This window comes from Gobio gobio (assembly GCF_949357685.1).
Source record: "Gobio gobio genome assembly, chromosome: 9".
In the NCBI taxonomy this organism is placed as follows: Eukaryota; Metazoa; Chordata; class Actinopteri; order Cypriniformes; family Gobionidae; genus Gobio; species Gobio gobio.
Genome location: NC_137115.1, coordinates 9,355,263 through 9,375,857, shown reverse-complemented (window position 1 = coordinate 9,375,857; position 20,595 = coordinate 9,355,263). Strand labels below are relative to the sequence as shown.

General features: G+C 40.5%; 1 protein-coding gene across 5 annotated transcripts in view; it reads right to left on the bottom strand.

Annotated features, from left to right (window-relative positions):
• Positions 1-4,348: 4,348 nt before the first annotated feature.
• LOC307131788 (sialic acid-binding Ig-like lectin 7) overlaps positions 4,349-20,595 on the bottom strand; it is a 159,951-nt gene continuing 143,704 nt past the window's right edge. For 3 of the 5 annotated variants that reach the window (XM_079825716.1, XM_079825714.1, XM_079825715.1), the window contains 3 exons: positions 14,507-14,591; positions 14,390-14,411; positions 4,888-5,542 (listed from right to left, as the gene is read on the bottom strand). In XM_079825716.1, coding sequence (XP_079681842.1) covers positions 5,387-5,542; positions 14,390-14,411; positions 14,507-14,591 — 263 coding nt within the window. In that variant the 3' untranslated portion in view covers positions 4,888-5,386. Of the gene's footprint in view, positions 5,543-5,645; positions 5,784-11,813; positions 12,332-14,389; positions 14,412-14,506; positions 14,592-20,595 lie in introns of those variants that run through there. The other 2 variants (XR_013817230.1, XM_079825717.1) reach the window with 2 other exon arrangements.

The following is a 20,595-nucleotide window of genomic DNA, read 5'->3' as shown; positions in this document are numbered from 1 at the left end:
TTCCTTTCTGGATTTGTGTTGTTCACTCTCTTGATTTGATATTCAGTTTCTTCATCGGTTTGCACTGGCTGTTAATAGCCGCTCGCATCAAATTCAAGGAACTGGGGCTCGCCTACAAAGCAACCACAGGCGCTGCGCCAAAATAAACTCGCTTGTTTACACTACCGCACCCTCCAGAAGCTTACGTTCTGCAAGCGAACGCCCCAGGCCCGGTTTTACGGGTAAAGCTAAGCACCCTCAAACGCAAACAAAAGCACCCTCAGTTATGTAATAATATTGGCGAAACAGATTTGGCAGATTTGCACATTAGTGTCTGAGTTCTGGAGAGCGTCAAATGCATCTATTCACAGCGAGTTTTTGCCGCGTTGAGTAATGTAGCCAAGCCAATCACAGATTGTGGTTGATTTCTCAAACGCGATCAGAATATCACTGCTCAAAACGCCAGAGTTTTTATTCAGTGCCGAGTTAATGCAGGCTCGCGAAACCTCTCATTAACAAACAAAGTCAAAGACACGATGTAAGAGATTTATTGTTGACGACTTCATTTTTATAACGGAGCTTTGTGAGATCGTGATGAACTGACAAAGCGCCAGCATTTTAGTGATCGTAGCGATCTTGGCTCACTTTCGAGGCTACAGTTATTCATTGAATAAAACTTTTATTGCTAAGAGGCCAACCGACGGCCAAATGCATGCAGCAAAGTTTCGGAAGTGACATCTAAATATAAATGCCACTCTGCACGAGACAGAAATATCCTCCTGAGACCCAGAATAGAGGTTTTGCCTCTGTAGAGGACATTATTTAACGAATTTCTCTGAAAACAGACAGAGTTTTAAGTCTGGATATTCTTATTAAATGCAAGACATTCTTATGAAAGTATTATTAGCCTACACGTCTTTTTACATTACAACACATTAATATTCAAATTAGATACAGTGTAGATGCATTGCCTATGGCATTTATGGCCATGTTTACACACATTGCATAAAGTAAAATGGTATATCAAATTATTCTGTATCTTTCATAACATTGAGAATCATCTTTATACAAAAAATATTTGAAGCATAAAAATTGTTTGGTGAATGACAAAAAAAAAAAAAAAAAATCCCATTGTTTGTCTATTCATGCATTTTAATTATTTCAATAAAGGGGCTCTGATGTCCTGCACAGAGCAGAAAATAAAGTATAACCTATAACAAAGTTATTTTTATGCTCCAAAAAAAAAAAAAAAAAATTCTGGTTCTCAGGAAGATGACATGTTAAAATACTAGTAATGCATTAAAGCAATGTAAAGGCAGACTAATAGATTAATAGACAATTTTTACCAAAATAGTTTTGAAATTCCAATTATTGGTAAATTACTTGTAAATAAATAATCATACATTTCTCACTGTACACTGCTGCGGTGGAGCCGTTGCTTAGCCTATCTGCACTTTACTAGAGCACCCTCAGTAATTTCAGAAGCACCCTCAGTGATTTGATTCTGGAACCGGGCCTGTGAACGACGCCTCGTGGTGCCATCCCAACGAGGCATGAAATCACTCACGGACCTTTTCCTGAATCGTTCCCACCTGGTGGAACGACCTGCCTATCTCAATTCGAGCAGCCAAGTCTGTAGCCATTTTCAAAAAACATCTAAAGACGTATATTTTCCAGCAGCGCCTAACCAATTAAGACACTGAACTATTCTATTAGTTTTTCTCTTTGTTTGTTTGTTTAAAAAAAAAAGTGTACGTGTACTGCGCTAGATTAACTGAGACTTGTTACAGCACTTGCTTGCTGTTGCCCCTTGTCTGTTTAGTTGCTTCTATTGCTCTCCTCATTTGTAAGTTACTTTGGATAAAAGCGTCTGCTAAATGATTAAATGTAAATGTTTGAAGGAAAACTACAATTGCGGCAGTTTTGAACAAGCTGATTTGTCTGTTGTGTGTGTGCGTGTTAGTGATGCAGTTCAGTACTTTTATTTGGATTAGGTTAATGATTACTTCAAGTAAGGTCAAATGGTACAGTTTGCCAGCTTTATTGTTTCTTGTTGAATGAGTCATTAATAAACCTGTGAACATTTGCTCTTAATTTCCCTAGTGGCTAGGTTTTGTTTAGTTAGTTTTTAGCACTTTTCACACAGATCCTGCGGATGTCTTTATCTTCATGTGGATCATTTGTATGGTTGTTTGAGTGCATCTGTGTGTATGAGAACCCCAGAGACATTACCAAACATATTTAGAATCCAAATGTTACATGAAAACTATCATGTTATATTTTGTCTTACGATGTTGATTCCAGATGTTTTATTAAGCTTAATATTTGAGTGCTTACTGTATTTTAAGTAATTATAGTAACTGTGCTGTCTCTTACTGCAAAAATGCTGCTTTATTTTGAGAAAAGTCACTGCAATTTAATACAATTACTGGCTTGTGAAATCCCATTGGTTGTTGACATCAAGTTTTTTTGGTTTGTCTGATAATTTACCATTTAGTCTGTGATATCCGTCATGCGCAATTGTAACACTTTTTTCAACTGAATGTGGAGTTGAGAGAGATGATTCTTTTAGTTATAGTGCCTCCTGGTGCTGAACTACAATATTCACTGTCAGGGCTGGACTGGGGCTAAAATTCGGCCCTGGACAAAGCCAGCCCAACCAGCCCGGCCCATGAGTTCCCCTGTTAATGTGTTTGCCTTAAATTCGAGTAAATAAATAAAACTAGGACAGGGAAAATAATGATGGATACAAATTTAATATTGCACTTTTGTCACACAGAAATGCACTTTGATTTTGAGCTATATATAGGATGTATTCGAGTGAATTTACTGCTATTAAATTCTGTCATCATTAACTCACTATCATGTCATTCCAAACCTGTTTGACTTACTCTCTTCTGGGAAACGCAAAAGAAAATACTTGAATGAAAGAAAGAATGTTGGCAACCAAAACATGTTCGTTTGGCTACCATTGAATATTATATGGACAAAAAAAGACTTACACAGAAAGAAATTAATTCAGGTTTGGAATGACATTAGAGTGAGTAAATGATCACATTTTAGGTTGAACTGCCCCTTTAAAAACAATATTTTAGAGTTAAAACCTAAGACACTGATATCTATCTTTCATGAGGCTCTCATTGAAATAACATTTAATTAAATGTCATTAGAACTATTAAAAAGTTCATAAATCATTTAAAGAGAAAAATGTTTTGTCCTTAATTCATGGGCTTTAAAGCTGTTAATTGTTTAATTATCCTTTAATTATCCTCTGTATGCAATTGGATAGTCCTTCAACCAATCAGACCACAAGGGGCGTGATCAACGGGCAACGACCCATCGCTTCTCTAGCCGTCATCGTGTTAAACCCGCCAATAGCGTGCCAGGTGGATAAGCCAGTCTGTGATTGGTTCCAGCAAAAGTGTTACAGAAGCAGGATAAATGAATGTACAGGTTTCCAGACTGAGCTGCAGGGCGAAATCAAATCATCACTAGTTCATCACTTCATAAATAACCTTGTATCGGCCCCAAAGTGCATCGGCCCACCGGGAAAATGCCTGGTATGCCAGATTACCAGTCCAGCCCTGTTCACTGTCCTTCCTCAGAAAGTTCATGTCTATGAACTTGAATGTCATGTCATGTCTCAATTAATAATAAATGAATATTATATAAACACACATTTATTTCAATTTATTTACATGCATATATGTCCTTAAACTCCTCTAATATGCATGACTCAAGTGTTGTCTGTGTTTAATGGCGTGATTGTTGGGTGTTCTCTTCAGAGTTTTTAATACGCACAACATGAATAAATTAACTCCTATAATATTACAGCAAAAAGAGTTCCATAATCTAAAATCCGTCACTGAAATAGATAGCCTACTTTTTTTTTTACGTTAGCGCCAAAAATAAAGAGAAGCGCTGCACAGCAGACTATATTTAACTGCTGGTCAGAGAGGGATGCAAAAAAGAAAAGAAAAAAAAAGCATGTACTGAGAATGAGGTTGGCCTATGATAATATTGTGTAATAGCTAAGTACACACAACATATATTTTAGCTAGCTAATCCATTGCAATGTATTTAGCTATAACTATCAGTATAACAAGTTACCAAAGCAGCCGTCTGTTTTGCTTGTTCAATTTTTCAATAGTGCCTGTAATTATCAATCATTTACAGTTGTTCAAGAGCCGATGTGTTTTCCTTTAAAAAATTTACATGCATTAAGGTGGAATGTAAAAATCCTAAAATAAATGTCTAAATGTTGCCTCTTTCATATTTGTAGACCCTATATTTTGAATGTGTAATCAGTTAAAGCATGTAGATAGATGAATCCGCCGTGGTGCAAGCACAAATGGCTTTTAAAGGGAATGGGAGATGAGACTCTGATTGGTTTATTGCACATTTCGACCAAAACACAAAACTCAATAAGAGACTAGGTACAGCCCTTTTGGACCATACATCTCGCCGACCATTTTTTTCCATCTTTAAATGAACAAAAGTGGATTCGGACACACCCTAAATGCACCTGCGCTATAGGTCTCAGACCATGCGCTCGTTTAGTTAAAATAGGGCCCTATGAGTTTTCCAACCATTTGGTTCTTTGTTTTGTGTACTTGCATTTGTAATGTTTAATGTTTATGGCCTAATATTCACCACCATTTGTACAGCATATTTGCCTGTAAGGCTCTTAACTCCAGGAAGTTCTGGGGTAATTTTAACATTTCTTGTGTAAATAATTGTTGATCTAAATGATCCTTACTACTTAGTGTATGAAAGAATGAAAAAAATGACATAAATATTATATTTGGCATGAAATGGAAGTTGCTGTAGTTTTTTTCTACACTATTGTGACATAGTGAAACGGCTTCTCAAACAAGAAAAAATTTAGGGCAGGATTTGATTTTGTACCATGGGGAATTGATTAAATGAGAGTTTGTCCCACCCTCGCGGCAGTAAACACTCACCAGAGAAGAGATCTGGCAAGAAATTTTGATTAAAGATTACGAGGACACATTAATAAAAAAAAAATACTGATGATGAATTAAAAAAATTATAATAGTGCACAAGTAAATCATTTAAAATGCAATTATTCCATAAAAAAAAAAAACTCAATTTTGATTTTATGGTAACTTTAAATTCTTTACTTGAGCAAAGTGAACTGCATCACATAAAAAATAAAAATAGAAACATATAATTAAGTATAGATTCAGAGTTTAGTTATTGGAGAGTTTTCATTCTTTAAAAAGAATAGGAAAGTAGCAATGATATGGTGTAGTTCTGAACACAATAGATTGGAAGTTTACATATGCTGATGCTTATTAAAATGATCACTACTGGCATACAGAAAGTAGACTAATTGCTCAGTGGTGATCCATGAAAGGCTGTTTGAAATGTTCCACTTCTCACTTCAACAGTTTGCATAGATGTCTTCGCAGGAGAGATTCTTGTTGAAAGTGAATTCGGGGTTAATGTCCTCATTTCCACATGTCTTTGACTGAAACTGATGGCTTTTCTCTGCACTTGCAGACACATTGGCGTAAATGTCCTGATCTTGGTTTGTTTCCTGAAATGCATTCAAAATGAGCTGTAAACTTGTACTTACATTGTTAACTTTATGATAATTCTTTCACAACAGAACATTGTTCTGAAAACAATGATACACTCACTGTTCTGCCCCCGCTTCTGTGTGTGTGTGGCACAGTCTAGCCTTTTACATCAGCTCGGCAGATAGTTAACAGTTTCCCCAAGACAAAGAATGAAGCTTGTTTATCCTTTCCAAACTTTACTCAGGAAGCACTGTAAAACTGCAAAGAACAATACATTTCAGTATTCCATTCAAATACAGAAGTTGTTTATGAATAATATTGCAATTTAATCTGATAAACATAAAAATAAATGCGCTAGCTTAATGCTAACTTCTATGGGAATTTACATTACGAAGCTAGGGTTTAGCATATGCGATCAAAATGCACATTCAGAACTAACAAAGGATATCATACTATTATTCTTAGTGCTAGATGATGAGATAACTATATGACTTCGTACTTACAGACAAACGTGTTTTCTGACCAAATTAAATCAAGAGAGAAAAATGAGGCCGCTTAATTCACCGAGAGACACTGAACTGACGCGAGACTGCTAGTAAAATGTAAACAACATGCTAGGTTAGGAATCGCCACAAGAGGTCTCTCTTTGCCCAGATAAACAACAGAACATAACACTCCCCGCTTGTTATAATGTATTATAACACTATTCCCTTTTTACAAGTAGAATAACTTCTGAGACTGGTCTAGAATACACCCGCTGAGTGTCTCGTCTGCCCACCCTCACATCCACTTTGCGAACTTTAGAATCTTTGCTGGGAATGGCGTTCACCACCACTCCGACGGGCCATTCATTCCGCTTGACCTGAGCATCCTTGAGCAGCACAACATCTCCTTCGCTCAGGTTTGGCTTGTCCACGTGCCACTTTCTCCTCGGTTGGAGTAACACCAGGTATTCTTGACGCCAGCGTTTCCAGAATGAGTCGGCTAACGCCTGCACTTGCTTCCACTGCTTGCTGTAAAGGTCTTTAAGGTCATACTCTCCCGCTGGTGGCAGCACTGGGTCGACTTTCTGTGTTAGCAGCATGGCAGGTGTGAGCACTGTGGGCATGTCTGGGTCGGATGACACAGGAACAAGGGGTCTAGCGTTCATAATGGCCATAACTTCAGCCATGAGTGTGACCAAAACTTCATGAGACAGGTGGGCAGTGTTTGTCTGCAACAACAGTGCATCCAGTATCCTACGGGCAATACCTATCATACGCTCCCACACTCCACCCATATGGGAAGAGTGGGGGGGATTAAAGGTCCAGGTGCAGCTTTGATTGTGAAGGTAAGCATTTAGTTCCTGATCATCAGATTTGATCTGAAGTTCCTTGCATGCCCCAATGAAGTTCGTTCCCTGGTCAGAACGAAACAGGCGGACAGGACCACGGACCGCTGTGAATCTCCTTAATGAATTAACAAAGCTTGAGGAGGACAGAGACTCGAGAACTTCGATATGCACAGCTCTTGTTACCATGCAAGTAAAGATGACTGCCCAGCGTTTGTTCTCTGCAATGCCGCCGCGAGTTCGTCTTGAGCTTATGGTCCATGGGCCGAACACATCGACACCTACATTTGTGAACGGAGGACCTGGGTCGAGTCGTTCAGCAGGTAGGCTTGACATTTTTTGTTCTTCCATTCTTCCTCTCAGCTTATTACAGGTCACACATTTATGTATGATGCTTGACACCAGTCTCTTGCCTCCAATCAGCCACAATCCAGCAGAGCGAACAGCACCCTCTGTCAGATGTCTTCCCTGATGAGCGACCTTTGCATGGTAATGTCTCACCAATAAGGTTGCTACGTGGTGCTTTCCGGAGACAATGATTGGGTGTTTCTCTTCCCAGGGTATGTCAGCCAAAGGAATGCGTCCTCCAACTCTCAGAAGGCCGTCCTTATCCACAATTGGATTCAGTTTCCTCAGAGGGCTCGACTTTGGAACGACTTCACCTCTGGAAAGGCATTTCATCTCCTCAGCAAATGTATCGTGTTGAGCGTTTCTGATGACTATTAGTCTTGCTTGTGTCGGCTCATCCGTATTGGCGATTGAGCCCTTTGTATAAGACCTGGCCTTGTGTATGAGCTTGGAAAAGGCTCGAATAAGTGACTTCCAGTTGGAGAAGCGTTCAAATCGGTTTGATCCCAGCTCTCCTTCAAAGGTCTTGGTTATGAAAGCTTGGATCTGTGGGCGTACGTCTGCGTCTGCTTCAGGGTCAATGAGCTCAAACTCCTCTGGCGGTGTGGTGTCTTTGGCTAAGAAGGCTGGACCTTTGAACCAGTTGGTGTCTTTCAACATGGCAGCTGGCACTGAGCGAGTCCCATGGTCTGCAGGGTTGTGTTCTGTGCTGACAAAGTGCCATTGTTCCGGGCTTGAAGACTTTCTGATGCGTGTGACTCTGTTGGAGACATATACATAGAATCTTCTACTTGTGTTGTTGATGTAGCCCAATACAATCCGACTGTCTGTGTAGAATGTGACCTTGTGGATGTCTACGTCAAGCTCTTCTTTAATTAAGTCTGCCAATTCAACAGCCAAGACAGCAGCACAAAGCTCGAGCCGTGGAACAGTGTGTGGGGGATGAGGAGCCAGCTTTGCCTTGCCCATGAGGAATCCAATGTGAGTGTGTCCATTTTTATCTGTTGCTTTGAGATAAGCCACTGCTGATATGGCCATAGTGGAGGCGTCGGAGAAGATGCAGAGTTCTCTGTGTTTTGTGGAGCACAAGGAAACTGCCGCATAGGGTCTGTCAATTTGAAGCTGCTCAAGCTCACAGAGTGAGTCCGTCCACATTTTCCACTGTTCCTCTTTCAGCGCTGGCAGAGGAGCATCCCATTCAGCTTGCTCGGCAGACAGCTCTCTGACTAAGACCTTTCCTTTGATTGTGACAGGTGCTACAAACCCCAGGGGGTCGTAAAGTCCATTGACTGTAGAAAGGATTCCCCTTCTAGTAAAAGGCTTCTTTTCTCTAGATACACGGAATGTGAACGTGTCTGACTGTAAGTTCCAGGTGAGTCCCAAACTCCGCTGCAGTGGCAAGGGGTCAACAGTTAGCTCTAGATCCACCAAGTCTTTGGCCCTCTCCTCAGGGGGAAAGGCATCCATCACAGTACGACTGTTAGAGGCTATTTTGTGTAACTTGATGCTTGACTCTGCTAATATCTCTTTTGTGTTTTTCAGTACAGCGATGGCCTTTTCGTCGGTGGGGAATGAGGAGAGCCCATCATCAACATAGAAATTTCTCATGACAAACTGTGTAGCTTCACTGTCCCGTTCCTTTACTCCATGCAAGGCTGCTCTTCTCAGGCCGTAGATGGCTACTGCAGGGGAAGGAGAATTGCCAAAAACGTGCACTTTCATGCGATACTCAGTGATGTGTTTGTTTGGGTTGTTGTCTTTGAACCACAAAAATCTTAGAAAATCACGATGATCTTCATGGACAATGAAGCAGTAGAACATCTGCTGGACATCTGCAGTTACCGCTACAGGCTCTCTACGGAAACGCATGAGGACCCCCAATAGGGTGTTGTTCATGTCGGGCCCACTGAGAAGAACGTCGTTAAGGGAGGTGCCTTCGTGTTTCGCACTGGAATCAAACACTACACGTATTTGGTCTTTTTTCTGTGGGTGATAAACGCCGAATATTGGTAGGTACCAGCATTCTTGTTGTGGCCTCAGTGCTGGGGCAAGCTCCGCTTGATCAGCATCAAACATTGCTTGCATGAAGTTGAAGAAGTGTTCTTTCATGCCATGTTTCTTCTCCAGCATGCGACAGAGGGAGGCGAGGCGATTGAGAGCATGTTGTCTGTTGTTGGGCAGACGCAGCCTGTTTGGCTTAAATGGCAGCGGTGCTACCCAGCAGTTTGCTTCGTCTATGTAGACTTCCTTATCCATGAGGTTAAGGAACAACTCATCTTCGATGGACAGGCCAAGCTGATCGTCGCGCCGTGTTCTTTGAAACACGTCTCTGCTCAGGCTATCTGCTTCATTGGCTGCATGAGACACACATGGAAAGGTGTGGGGTGGTACAGCACTGTCAATCTTCTCTCTGACCATTAAGTTGCTGATGCATGGGTTTAGGATGGAGTGGCGTCCGCTTGTCAGCACACTGGTTCTGAAGACGCTGGCAGTAGTGGTTTTATGTGCTCTTCCCAGACACACATCTCCGATTATCACCCATCCAAGGTCGAGTCGCTGTGCAAACGGTGCATTGTGTGGCCCATTACATTGTTCACGCACTTTGTGCAGCCGTATTATGTCTCGCCCAAGTAGGAGGAGGATGGACGCATTGGGATCCAGGGCTGGGATTTTGTCTGCCAAGTGTTTGAGGTGCGGATGATGTCTGGCTACCTCTGGTGATGGTATTTCGGACCTGTCGTCTGGCAGCATGTCACACTCAATCAGAGTAGGCAAGGAAATGTGGATGTTACCGTCTACTGATTCCACTATGAAGTTGCTGGCGCGTCTCCCTGCTGTATCCACCACTCCTGAGCATGTCTTCAGAGTGTACCTCGACCCTGCACCTTGAATTCCAAAATGTTCAAAGAATTCTGTTCTTCCAAGGGACTTATTGCTCTGCTCGTCAAGAACTATGTAGGTCTTCATGGCTTTGTCTCTTTGTCCAGCAGGATACACTAAGGCGAGACAGATTTTGGAACAGGATTTTGACGTGTTCACACTCCCACAGATTTCTGTGCATTTGGACGTCACAGACGGAATGGCCTCCTGCGGCTGCCGCTCCCCGCTGTGATCCACGGTACTCACATGTACATCAGTTTTCCATGGGGCGGGCCCTGGATGTAGCGCTGACAGGTGTTTGTCACTGTTGCACTCCTGGCACAGCAGAGGCCTGTTACAGTCCTTAGCAACATGAGTGGATGAAGCACAGCACTTGAAACAGATGCGTTTTTCTTTCAGATACGTTTTCCTTTCCTCCAAAGTTTTGTTTCTGAAGCCACGACATTTTCTCAATGGATGAGGCTTGTTATGTAGTGGGCACTGTTTGTCGGGATCCTCTTGTTTCCTGACTATTGTTGTATTATCTCTGTTGCTGTCACTTGTTGAGATTTCAGTCCTCCTTACAGCAACTGATGTTCTCACGTGATGACTGGCTGGCTGATAAGCACTCTTTTCTGTCTTTGTTGCACACCATGCTCCTGTAATGCTGGCAAAACTAGGATCGTTGCGTATTTTTGCCTGTTCACAAACAAAGTTGACGAAGACTCCAAAGGGAGGATATGGCACCCTGTGTTGTTCTTTGTAACGTGATCCTACAGTAATCCACCTCTCTTGTAGGTTGGGAGGGAGTTTCTGGACTATTGGGCTTACTCCACGGGAGGTGTTGAGATATGAGAGACCAGGTAAGTATCCATCTGCTCGGGCTGCTTCAAGTTCCATGAGAATGTCTCCCAGTTCTCTTAACTTGTGGTTTTCTTTGGCTGAGATCTTAGGAAATTCCTCAGCTTTTCTCAGAAGAGCATTTTCAATCTCCTCAGGTGAGCCATAAACATCCTCCAGTCTTTGCCATAACATCCTGAGGCCAGTGGGTGCATTGTGAATGTGTACCGCTCTGATTCTTTTAGCTTGCTCAGATGACGAAGGCCCAAGCCATTTGCACAGCAAATCAAGTTCCTCTCTAGCGGAGAGTTTCAGGTCATCAGTTGAACTGATAAAGGACGCCTTCCAGGCCCAGTAGTTCTCCGGCTTGTCGTCGAACTTCAGTAGACCCGAGCTCACCAGCTCTCGTCGCATCAGGTACTTCCCTAGATCTGTTGCAGTCATTGCACTGGGTGGGCTTGTGTTGTACATAGGGAGTTGGGAGGGCTGTGTGTAGTAAAACTGGGGAGGCTTGAAATCGTCACTGGTTTGTTTCACATTGTGGGAGAGCTCACTGTATGATTTTCTCTGTGCAGTGCTGGTTATCTGATTTGGGGTCCAGATTGGTTCTCCTTTGTACGAGTGATTTTGAGTTTGTTCAAGAAACTTGTGTTCACTGATTTTACTTGGTGACGCGTTGACCTGATTGTCATATCTGTTCGCTTCACTGCTGTCCATGAAAAGCTGGCGCACTGGTGAAGTCGTCTGTGGTCTTGTATCTGATTGTGAAACTGCAACTAAATTTACTGTATTGGCTGCTTTTGCACTCTGATAAAGCTGGTGACCTGGATGTATGACAGGAATCTGCATTGCAGCATTTCCACAATGAATTTCGACTGGAGTTAGAGGCATTGGGTTTTTTTCTATTTGTTGAAGTGGATTTAACAGTTCATATTCCTCCTCAGCAGCTGCTTCAAGACTTTCAGCTTCGGCGTTAGCAGCAGCCGCCGCCTTTGCTAATTTCAGTTCATGCAAACTAGCGTTTAGAATGGCTTGTTGTTTTATTAGTTCTGCCTCTTTTCTAGCAAATGCAAGCTCAGCACGTGCGGCTTCTGCTTTAGCCCGTGCTTTCAATGCCATAGAATTAGCCACAGATTGTCTGCTGGTTCTTGAGCAGTTAGATATTTGTGATCTGGTTTCTAATCCATCCAAATCTTCTTCTTGTATTCTGTGTGTCATGATGGTTGCTTTAAGTGATTTTCTACTTACAGATCGACAAACGCTGGCCGTTAGAAGAGTTATGTCTTTTTACTGTTCTGCCCCCGCTTCTGTGTGTGTGTGGCACAGTCTAGCCTTTTACATCAGCTCGGCAGATAGTTAACAGTTTCCCCAAGACAAAGAATGAAGCTTGTTTATCCTTTCCAAACTTTACTCAGGAAGCACTGTAAAACTGCAAAGAACAATACATTTCAGTATTCCATTCAAATACAGAAGTTGTTTATGAATAATATTGCAATTTAATCTGATAAACATAAAAATAAATGCGCTAGCTTAATGCTAACTTCTATGGGAATTTACATTACGAAGCTAGGGTTTAGCATATGCGATCAAAATGCACATTCAGAACTAACAAAGGATATCATACTATTATTCTTAGTGCTAGATGATGAGATAACTATATGACTTCGTACTTACAGACAAACGTGTTTTCTGACCAAATTAAATCAAGAGAGAAAAATGAGGCCGCTTAATTCACCGAGAGACACTGAACTGACGCGAGACTGCTAGTAAAATGTAAACAACATGCTAGGTTAGGAATCGCCACAAGAGGTCTCTCTTTGCCCAGATAAACAACAGAACATAACACTCACCATGGTGTAACACTTAAGTGTGGGGTTCCATTTGTAAAATGAGTCAACTGCTATGTGCTTTTGTACTATACATTTGTCTTTGTCTAATCATTGCCTACTTGTTCAGATAAATTGGCATATGTTGCTGTGTATGTTCTCTGTATATATCGTATTGTTCTGTCGTGTTTACTGTCCTTCTGTTATTATTTTGTTCTCATATGAAGAGAACAGTAAAGACCTCATGTCTCTCTCTCTCTGTCTTTACAAAGGTTGATCCATCCATCCATCCATATATATATATATATATATATAATATACTCACCTAAATGATTATTAGGAACACCATACTAATACTGTGTTTGACCCCCTTTCGCCTTCAGAACTGCCTTAATTCTACGTGGCATTGAACGATGCCCAATTGGCACTAAGGGGCCTAAAGTGTGAAAAACATCACACTTTAGAAAACATCCCCCACTCCATTACACCACCACCACCAGCCTGCACAGTGGTAACAAGGCATGATGGATTCATGTTTGCATTCTGTTTAAGCCAAATTCTGACTCTACCATCTGAATGTCTCAACAGAAATCGAGACTCATCAGACCAATATATATAATATATTGTGACGACCCTGAGTCTTCCTGTCTTCATATTGGGCAGGATGGAGGAAGTTTCTGATTGGTTCTTCTATGTTAGTTGATGATTAACTTGAGTATATAAGAGTGGTGCGTATCATTTGAGGTAGGCATTCTCTGTGGGACAGTCATTCCCAGAGATGTCTCCTGTTCAGTATGTAAGACTTTACTGATTTATTTATCATTTGCTTTTGTTTGTATTTCTTATGTCGTGTAGCATACATTATTTGTTGTAAGTTTATTTATTTCTTTAGTATCCCTAGACTTCTGTTTATCTTTCATTTTTCATTGTTGTTTTATTATTTCAATTTAATAAACAATTTTCACTTATTAGACGTTGTCGTCTGATCCCCCTTTTATGTTGCCACTTCAAACGAGCGCGTCGTAACATAAAATTGGGCGCTCGTCCGGATTACTAGTTAGTTTGGGTTTATAGTTAGCTGGAGTCTCTCATTTTGAGATGACACTGTTGTTGTCATTTTCTTTATCTGTGTTTGTGATGCCTACGGAGGTTGAAGATCATTTGGGAAATGACTTGTGGTAAGTCTTTATTTATCTTATAACTACGTGGCTTAGACTTGGAGCGTTTGTGTGACGTGTCACCTGCTCAGGCTGTGTTCGCTGCACCTGTTTTTGATGTTTATAAAAACATTAGATTGGTGCCGCTGTTTTTAGAGAAGGAAGTAGAGAAGTATTTCCAACATTTTGAACGTGTTGCGGAGTCTTATGAGTTGGCACCTGAGGCATATCGCCAGAAATTTCATTTTAAGGCTGACAAGTGCCTGTATCTTGAGTTCGCTAGAGAGAAAGAGAACCTGTTTGACCGTTGGTGTTCCTCTTTAAAAGTTACAACTAAGGAACAGCTTAGAGAGCTGATCCCCCTTTTGTGTTGCGACTTCAAACAAGCGGGTTGTAACAAATATAAATATATATATATATCCCATACATACATACATACATAAATGCATGCATACATAATCAATCATCAATATATATATCAATCATTGCATAAAATATACTTACACTTATCTGTGTGTTTTTGCACCTGCATATACCATAAAAAGAAAATATTCTCATTTATCTCAAATAATGTTATATTTTATATAATTTATCAGTTAATAATGTCTAGCAAGACCCTACCTTTTGCAGATCAGAAGAATAGAAATTGCAAATATAAGCAATGAGAGCGGTGTCAAAACTGCAGGGAAAACAATGAATGGTATGTCTGCAAAAACAAAGAGAACATTTTGTGGCCGTTCATTACATCGGTTTAATGTCTCAACATACATAACTAATAATTTTTTTTAAGTCGTAACATTCTTTAAACTGTACATGCAATTATCAAAATGATTTTATGGGAAATAATGACTACTACATGTCTGTAAAATGTAGTAACTCACTCAAAGCATTTAATTCATGCTTCAAAACCTAGTTATTGTGTCATTAAATTGGCCAGTGCTACCAAAACTATACTTACTATTTTGCAAAACAAAACAAAAAGACTAAGCAAACAAGAAACTAAGTATTGAAAGGCCATGTACTTATTTTTTAAGAAGAAAAAATCTCATTTGAGAATTAAGCCAAAGCGATTGAGCAAAACAGTAATGTACAAATATATGGTGAAACTCTACAGTAGGGTTCCTCAAATCCGGTCATAGAGGGCCACTGGCCTGCAGAGTTTAGTTCCAACCCTAATCAAACACACCTGAACAAGCTAATCAAGGTCTTCAGTGCAAAGCCACTTGAAGACAAGCCTGCAACCTTAGCCGAAAAAGCGTAAAGCTTGCTAACGCTGCTGTACACACCAGAGGCCGTTTTTTTAATGGATCCCATGGAGGAGATTGGCTTCACTACGATGAATAAACTGCTTTTGTGAGGAAATAGCTTATCATTTAATGAATCGAGAGCCTATCGGCTAATCTTCAGCATTTTTGCTCTTACAGGTGCTGTATATAATTTAATGGTGCGTTAATTCACACCCGACTTGAAAGAAGCGAATAAATCATGCATATGTCAGCTCGTCCCGTTGCGAAATGGCTGACATGGATTGTTTTAAAATACGGCGAATAAGCTCCATTTGCCGGCTTTAACTAGCTTGTAGTCTCAATAGGGTGATTGGGACACTTTTTTCAAGTCATCTCAATGGCAAATAATGTCCCAATCACCCTATGTATAGCTCAAATTGAGTAAAGAACGTTTTTTTTACTTACCAGAACTTACCAGATTGTCCGACCTCCTCACTCACTTTCTTCCAAGCAAGATTCTTTTTATTCCTGTTTCTATAAGTATGAAGATGTATCGTACAGCTCCGGGTATCCACATATGATTTTGTCCTCATTGTTGTCACTACTAGAGCAAGCTCCTGATTGGTTAACGCGGCGCGAATATCCGCCAAAGTTCAGAATTTTCAATTTGCGCGAATCTCGCGTCAAACGTTCAATTCGCACCGTGTCATTCGCACGAATCACGCTGCAGAATGTCTATTCTTGTCTTTGCATTGACTTAACATGTAAATCACTCGCACAAAGCGCTTCATTCGCGTCTGGTGTGAACACACCATAAAAGGGTCAAGGTCAATTTATTTATATATCACATTTGAAAACACCGAGTATATGCCAAAGTGCTGTACATCTACACACAAAAAAGTTCTATGTCCAGACCAGAGGCATGTAAAACGCGGATAAATCAACTCATCAACTTACAGTGTAAGGCTCGATTGCCTTCCATTGTCCACTGCACTCGTTCCTTTTGCGTGTTGTCAAATTGGCGGAGGACGGTGCACCGATCCGATATTAGGATCGGATATCGGCCGCGATACTGACAAAATAGCTGGATCGGGGATCGGAAAAATTAACAGATCCACAAGCCCATAGACATAATAAATACATAGACGCCCTATTGGTCGCTGGACCGCACGTCAACGGCGCCGCCATATTGCGGAGGGCAACTTTCTCATAACTGTAATCAATCTAATAAGAAAAATGCCGGCTTCGTGTGCTGCTTGGGGCTGTACCAATCGCCGCACAATTGAAAACAGGTCCCGGGGAATTACCTTTCACAAGTAAGACTGAACATTTGTTTCTGGTTGTATTTGGTCATTATATAATTAGTAATAGTAACGTTAGTTGGTCACGGAGTCAGTCAGACTAAAATAGCTAGTGATGTCGCTAGTTAACTTAGCTGTGAAAGTTGAGACATGAGTTGACATGATTTAAAATATAGTTTTAGCTTATATTATATTCTATATTATAAAGTACATTTCCTGAAATCTAAATATTCATCTTTATTTTCTTAAAACCGACTTTTATGACAAGTAACGTTACTTGCATCGGGTAAGAGACTGACATATTGTGAATCTTAACGTTAGTTGACTAGCTAATTTTTCTCACACATTGAAGGTTTCCCAAAGAAAAAGAGTTGAGGAGACAGTGGGAAGCAGCTATACGAAGGCAAGGTTTTTCCGCTAGCGAGTTTTCTGTGCTATGCAGTGAGCACTTCAAGTCGGAGGACTTTGACAGGACAGGTCAGACTGTCAGGATTAGGGATGGAGCTAAACCATCAGTCTTCAGTTTCCCGGCTCATCTACAAAGAGTAGGGATATCCTCACTAGATTATAAGGATTATAAACCTGCCATTAAATGGTTATTTGTTTATATATGTTTTTCCTTTTTAGCCCGTTGCAACCAGGGCTACACAAGCCTCAAAGAAAGCTGAGGAAAGCCTGTTAGTGGACTGTTCTCAGCATTTCCAAGAGACTGATCCTCCTCTGCCTAATGCTGTGAGTATTTGTTCTGTTCTAGTTAAACCCAGAACAGCTGTGAGCATTATGGCCCTGACCATATTCAAACCTCTATGTCTGTCAACTAAAATGACATTTTTATGAAAACATACAAATGTTGTCATAATCTACTGACATCAAATCAATTAAAGGGGAAAGTACTCATATTTTCAATCAGGAAGCCACATCAGGTATATAAAAAAAATAAAATTTTGTGTGAATGATAAAACAGTACATACATATAACAGTACAATTTGCATACCTGTTGTGTGTGTGTGTGTGTGTGTGTGTGTGTGTGTGTGTGTGTGTGTGTGTGTGTGTGTGTGTGTGTGTGTGTGTGTGTGTGTGTGTGTGTGTGTGTGTGTGTGTGTGTGTGTGTGTGTGTGTGTGTGTGTCAGTCAGGGAAGCACTATTCAACACCAGCATATTTAGGAATGCAAGCCAGCAAGTATAACATTGTACTATTCACCAACCAGCTGAGACTGTGTGTTAGGTGATATAAACATTACTTAAAACATTATTCTTTCTACTAGGACCACACCTATGCATTGCCTGCATCTCCCTCTGGTTTAAAGGCCAGACTCTGTGAAGCCTTGGCTAGAGTGGAGAGTCTGGAGCGAGAGATGAGGAATGTGAAGGACAGAGAACGGAGGGCAAAGAGAACCGTGCATGATCTTCTAGAGGATCTGAAGGGGAAGAACCTCATAAATGAAGACTTGAAAGAGAGGCTCAATTTCTACTCTGGTAAAAAAAAAAACTTTATGCATAACTTATGTGTACACTTTCCCATTGCTATTATTATTATTATTTCAATTTTTATTGCAAGCACACTTATTAGTTAGTCTGTTATAACTGAATTTCAGATCTTCCGATAGACCTCTTGTCAAAACAGAGCCATGAGTACACAAAAGAGCAGAGGGAGTTTGCCCTCACTCTTCACTTACATGGCCCAAAAGCCTATAATTATTTGAGAAAGTCACTCCATCTCCACCTTCCACATCCACATACATTACAGAGGTATTCTTAATTTAATTTGATTGATTGATTGACTGATTGATTGCTACAATAACTAACTACTTTTCATTTTACTAAGGTGGATGAGTTCTGTAGATTCCAAACCTGGCCTCAACATGATGATGTTGGACATGTTGAAAAGACGACAAGAGGAAGACCCAGCCAAATATAGATGTGTGACTCTCATGTTGGATGCCATGGCTATCAAAAAACATGTTCAGTACAATCCTCATAGACAGAAAATGTCTGGATTTGTGGATATGGGGGATCGTATGAATGAAACTGATGTTGCCACCGAAGCTCTTGTTTTTATGGTTGTTGGCCTACAAGGCCATTGGAAGGCTCCAATTGCCTACTACCTGACCAACTCTCTGTCACCAGACACACAGAAGGTCTTAATTGTGCATGCCTTAGAGGAACTGCATGAGCGTGGAATCAGAGTGGTGTGTGTAACAATGGATGGACATGCCTCTAATATTAGCATGTGTAACCAACTGGGGTGCCAGTTAAAGGCAAACTCTCTTGAGCCCTTAAAAACCTTTTTCGCACATCCAGTGACTGGTGAGAAGGTGTTTGTGATGATGGATGCTTGCCACATGTTGAAGCTGGCTCGGAATATGTTGCAGGCTTACAGTCCAATAACCAGCAGCACTGGTCAGATCAACTGGACATTCATTGTTCATCTTAATGATGTTCAAGTGAAAGAGGGACTGCATGCAGCCAACAAGGTTACAGGGAAGCACGTGCATTTTGATTCACAGAAGATGAAGGTGTCTTTGGCTGCACAGACACTAAGTCGCTCAGTTGCTGTAGCTCTGCGCACATTGAGAGACCTTGGCTATTCACAGTTTAAAAACTGTGAAGCAACGGCTGAATTCATTGAGGTAATACTATGCAAAAATTGTGATGAATCAAATGCTTTTTCTTAATGCAAACATTTGCTTTTAGATGATTGACAGGCTATTTGACATAATGAACAGCCGCAATCCACGCGCCAAAGGGTTCAAAAGTCCCCTGGGTTCATGGAATTGGAGTGATAGAGTAGAGTTCTTGTTGAGAGCCAGGGAATATTTGATCAGTTTGGTGATGAAAGATGGCACACCTCTTCACCAATCAAAGAGGTTATTTATAAGTGTCAAGCTTCTGAAGAGTTCACAAGTTCATGACATCATAAGTTCATATGATGTTCTTGTTCCGTTGTTCTGATCTTTTCACTGACTCTTTTTGTTTCTGTTGGAATTCTACTATGTTAAGTATTTTTCAGTTCTTCTTACAGGTGGCAAATTGGTATGTATGCACTATGTTCATATTTTCAAGCCTTTCCAGTTCTGTTCTAAAATTGTTCCTATTTAGATTACTTACTTAAAGGTTCCTAACGCTGACACTAATTTATACTCTTAAGAGGCATGCAGTAATTTTGCGATACGCACCATCTTTAATGTAGTAGGAAAATACAATTACCAACCAGAGACATTGCAATGGGGTGGCTTCATGGGAATCGTCCCTGAATGTTTTCTCAAAAGTACCAAACTTTTTGGATTTTACAAATAACTTTTTATCATTTGCCCTCAGTCTCTCTAGCTAATTTGCTGTACAAGCAAATGGAGCAAACATTCTATTATTAGAGCTATCTATTGCTCACAGCAATGGCATGTCTCTGTGTTGTTGTGTCACATTAAGACCATTTAAGCTTTTAGTGAACAAAATTACGTTGTGCTCTCTTAAGAGTATCTTGATTTTGCCATGATCATATTGACAAAACATTTTCTTTTGAAGGTACCTATCTGTGATGGGGTTCATCATCAATATTGACACCCTAATGTTGATGATTCCTGAACAGCTCCGATTTCAGCGGTACATCTGCACTTATCGATTTAGCCAGGATCACTTGGAGCTCCTCTTCAATTCAATTCGAGCATCAGGTAGGGATTTCAGAAATTTTGAAATTATAACAAAATATAATCTGAAAAGAGGCAATATCTGTATTAAAGGAAGAGCTGCATGATTAATAGTAGAAAAGAATATTAATTCAAACACCTACACCATCTTATTTTTAAATGACAATTATTCGGCTATGTCTATAAAACATTTGACAAGTACGATTACAGCACAAAAAAAGTCATGATTCATCCAGAATCGCAAATTTATCCAGAATTGTGCAGCTCTAATTCACCCAAATACAAAACTTTGCTGGTAGTCACCATCAGGCCAAGATGTGTATATGACTTTCTTTCTTCATTTCATGAAGATTTTTTTTTTCTTATACATCTTGGATGGCCTTAGGGTGAACATATCAGCAAATTTTCATTTTTGGGTAAACTATTCATTAAGTGTGTGTGTGTGTGTGTTTTGTTCTTTAGGGGGATGGAATAACAATCCTACTGCAGGCCAGTTCCAGGGCATTTTCCGGCGTCTCATGGTCCGGTGCGGTGTCTCT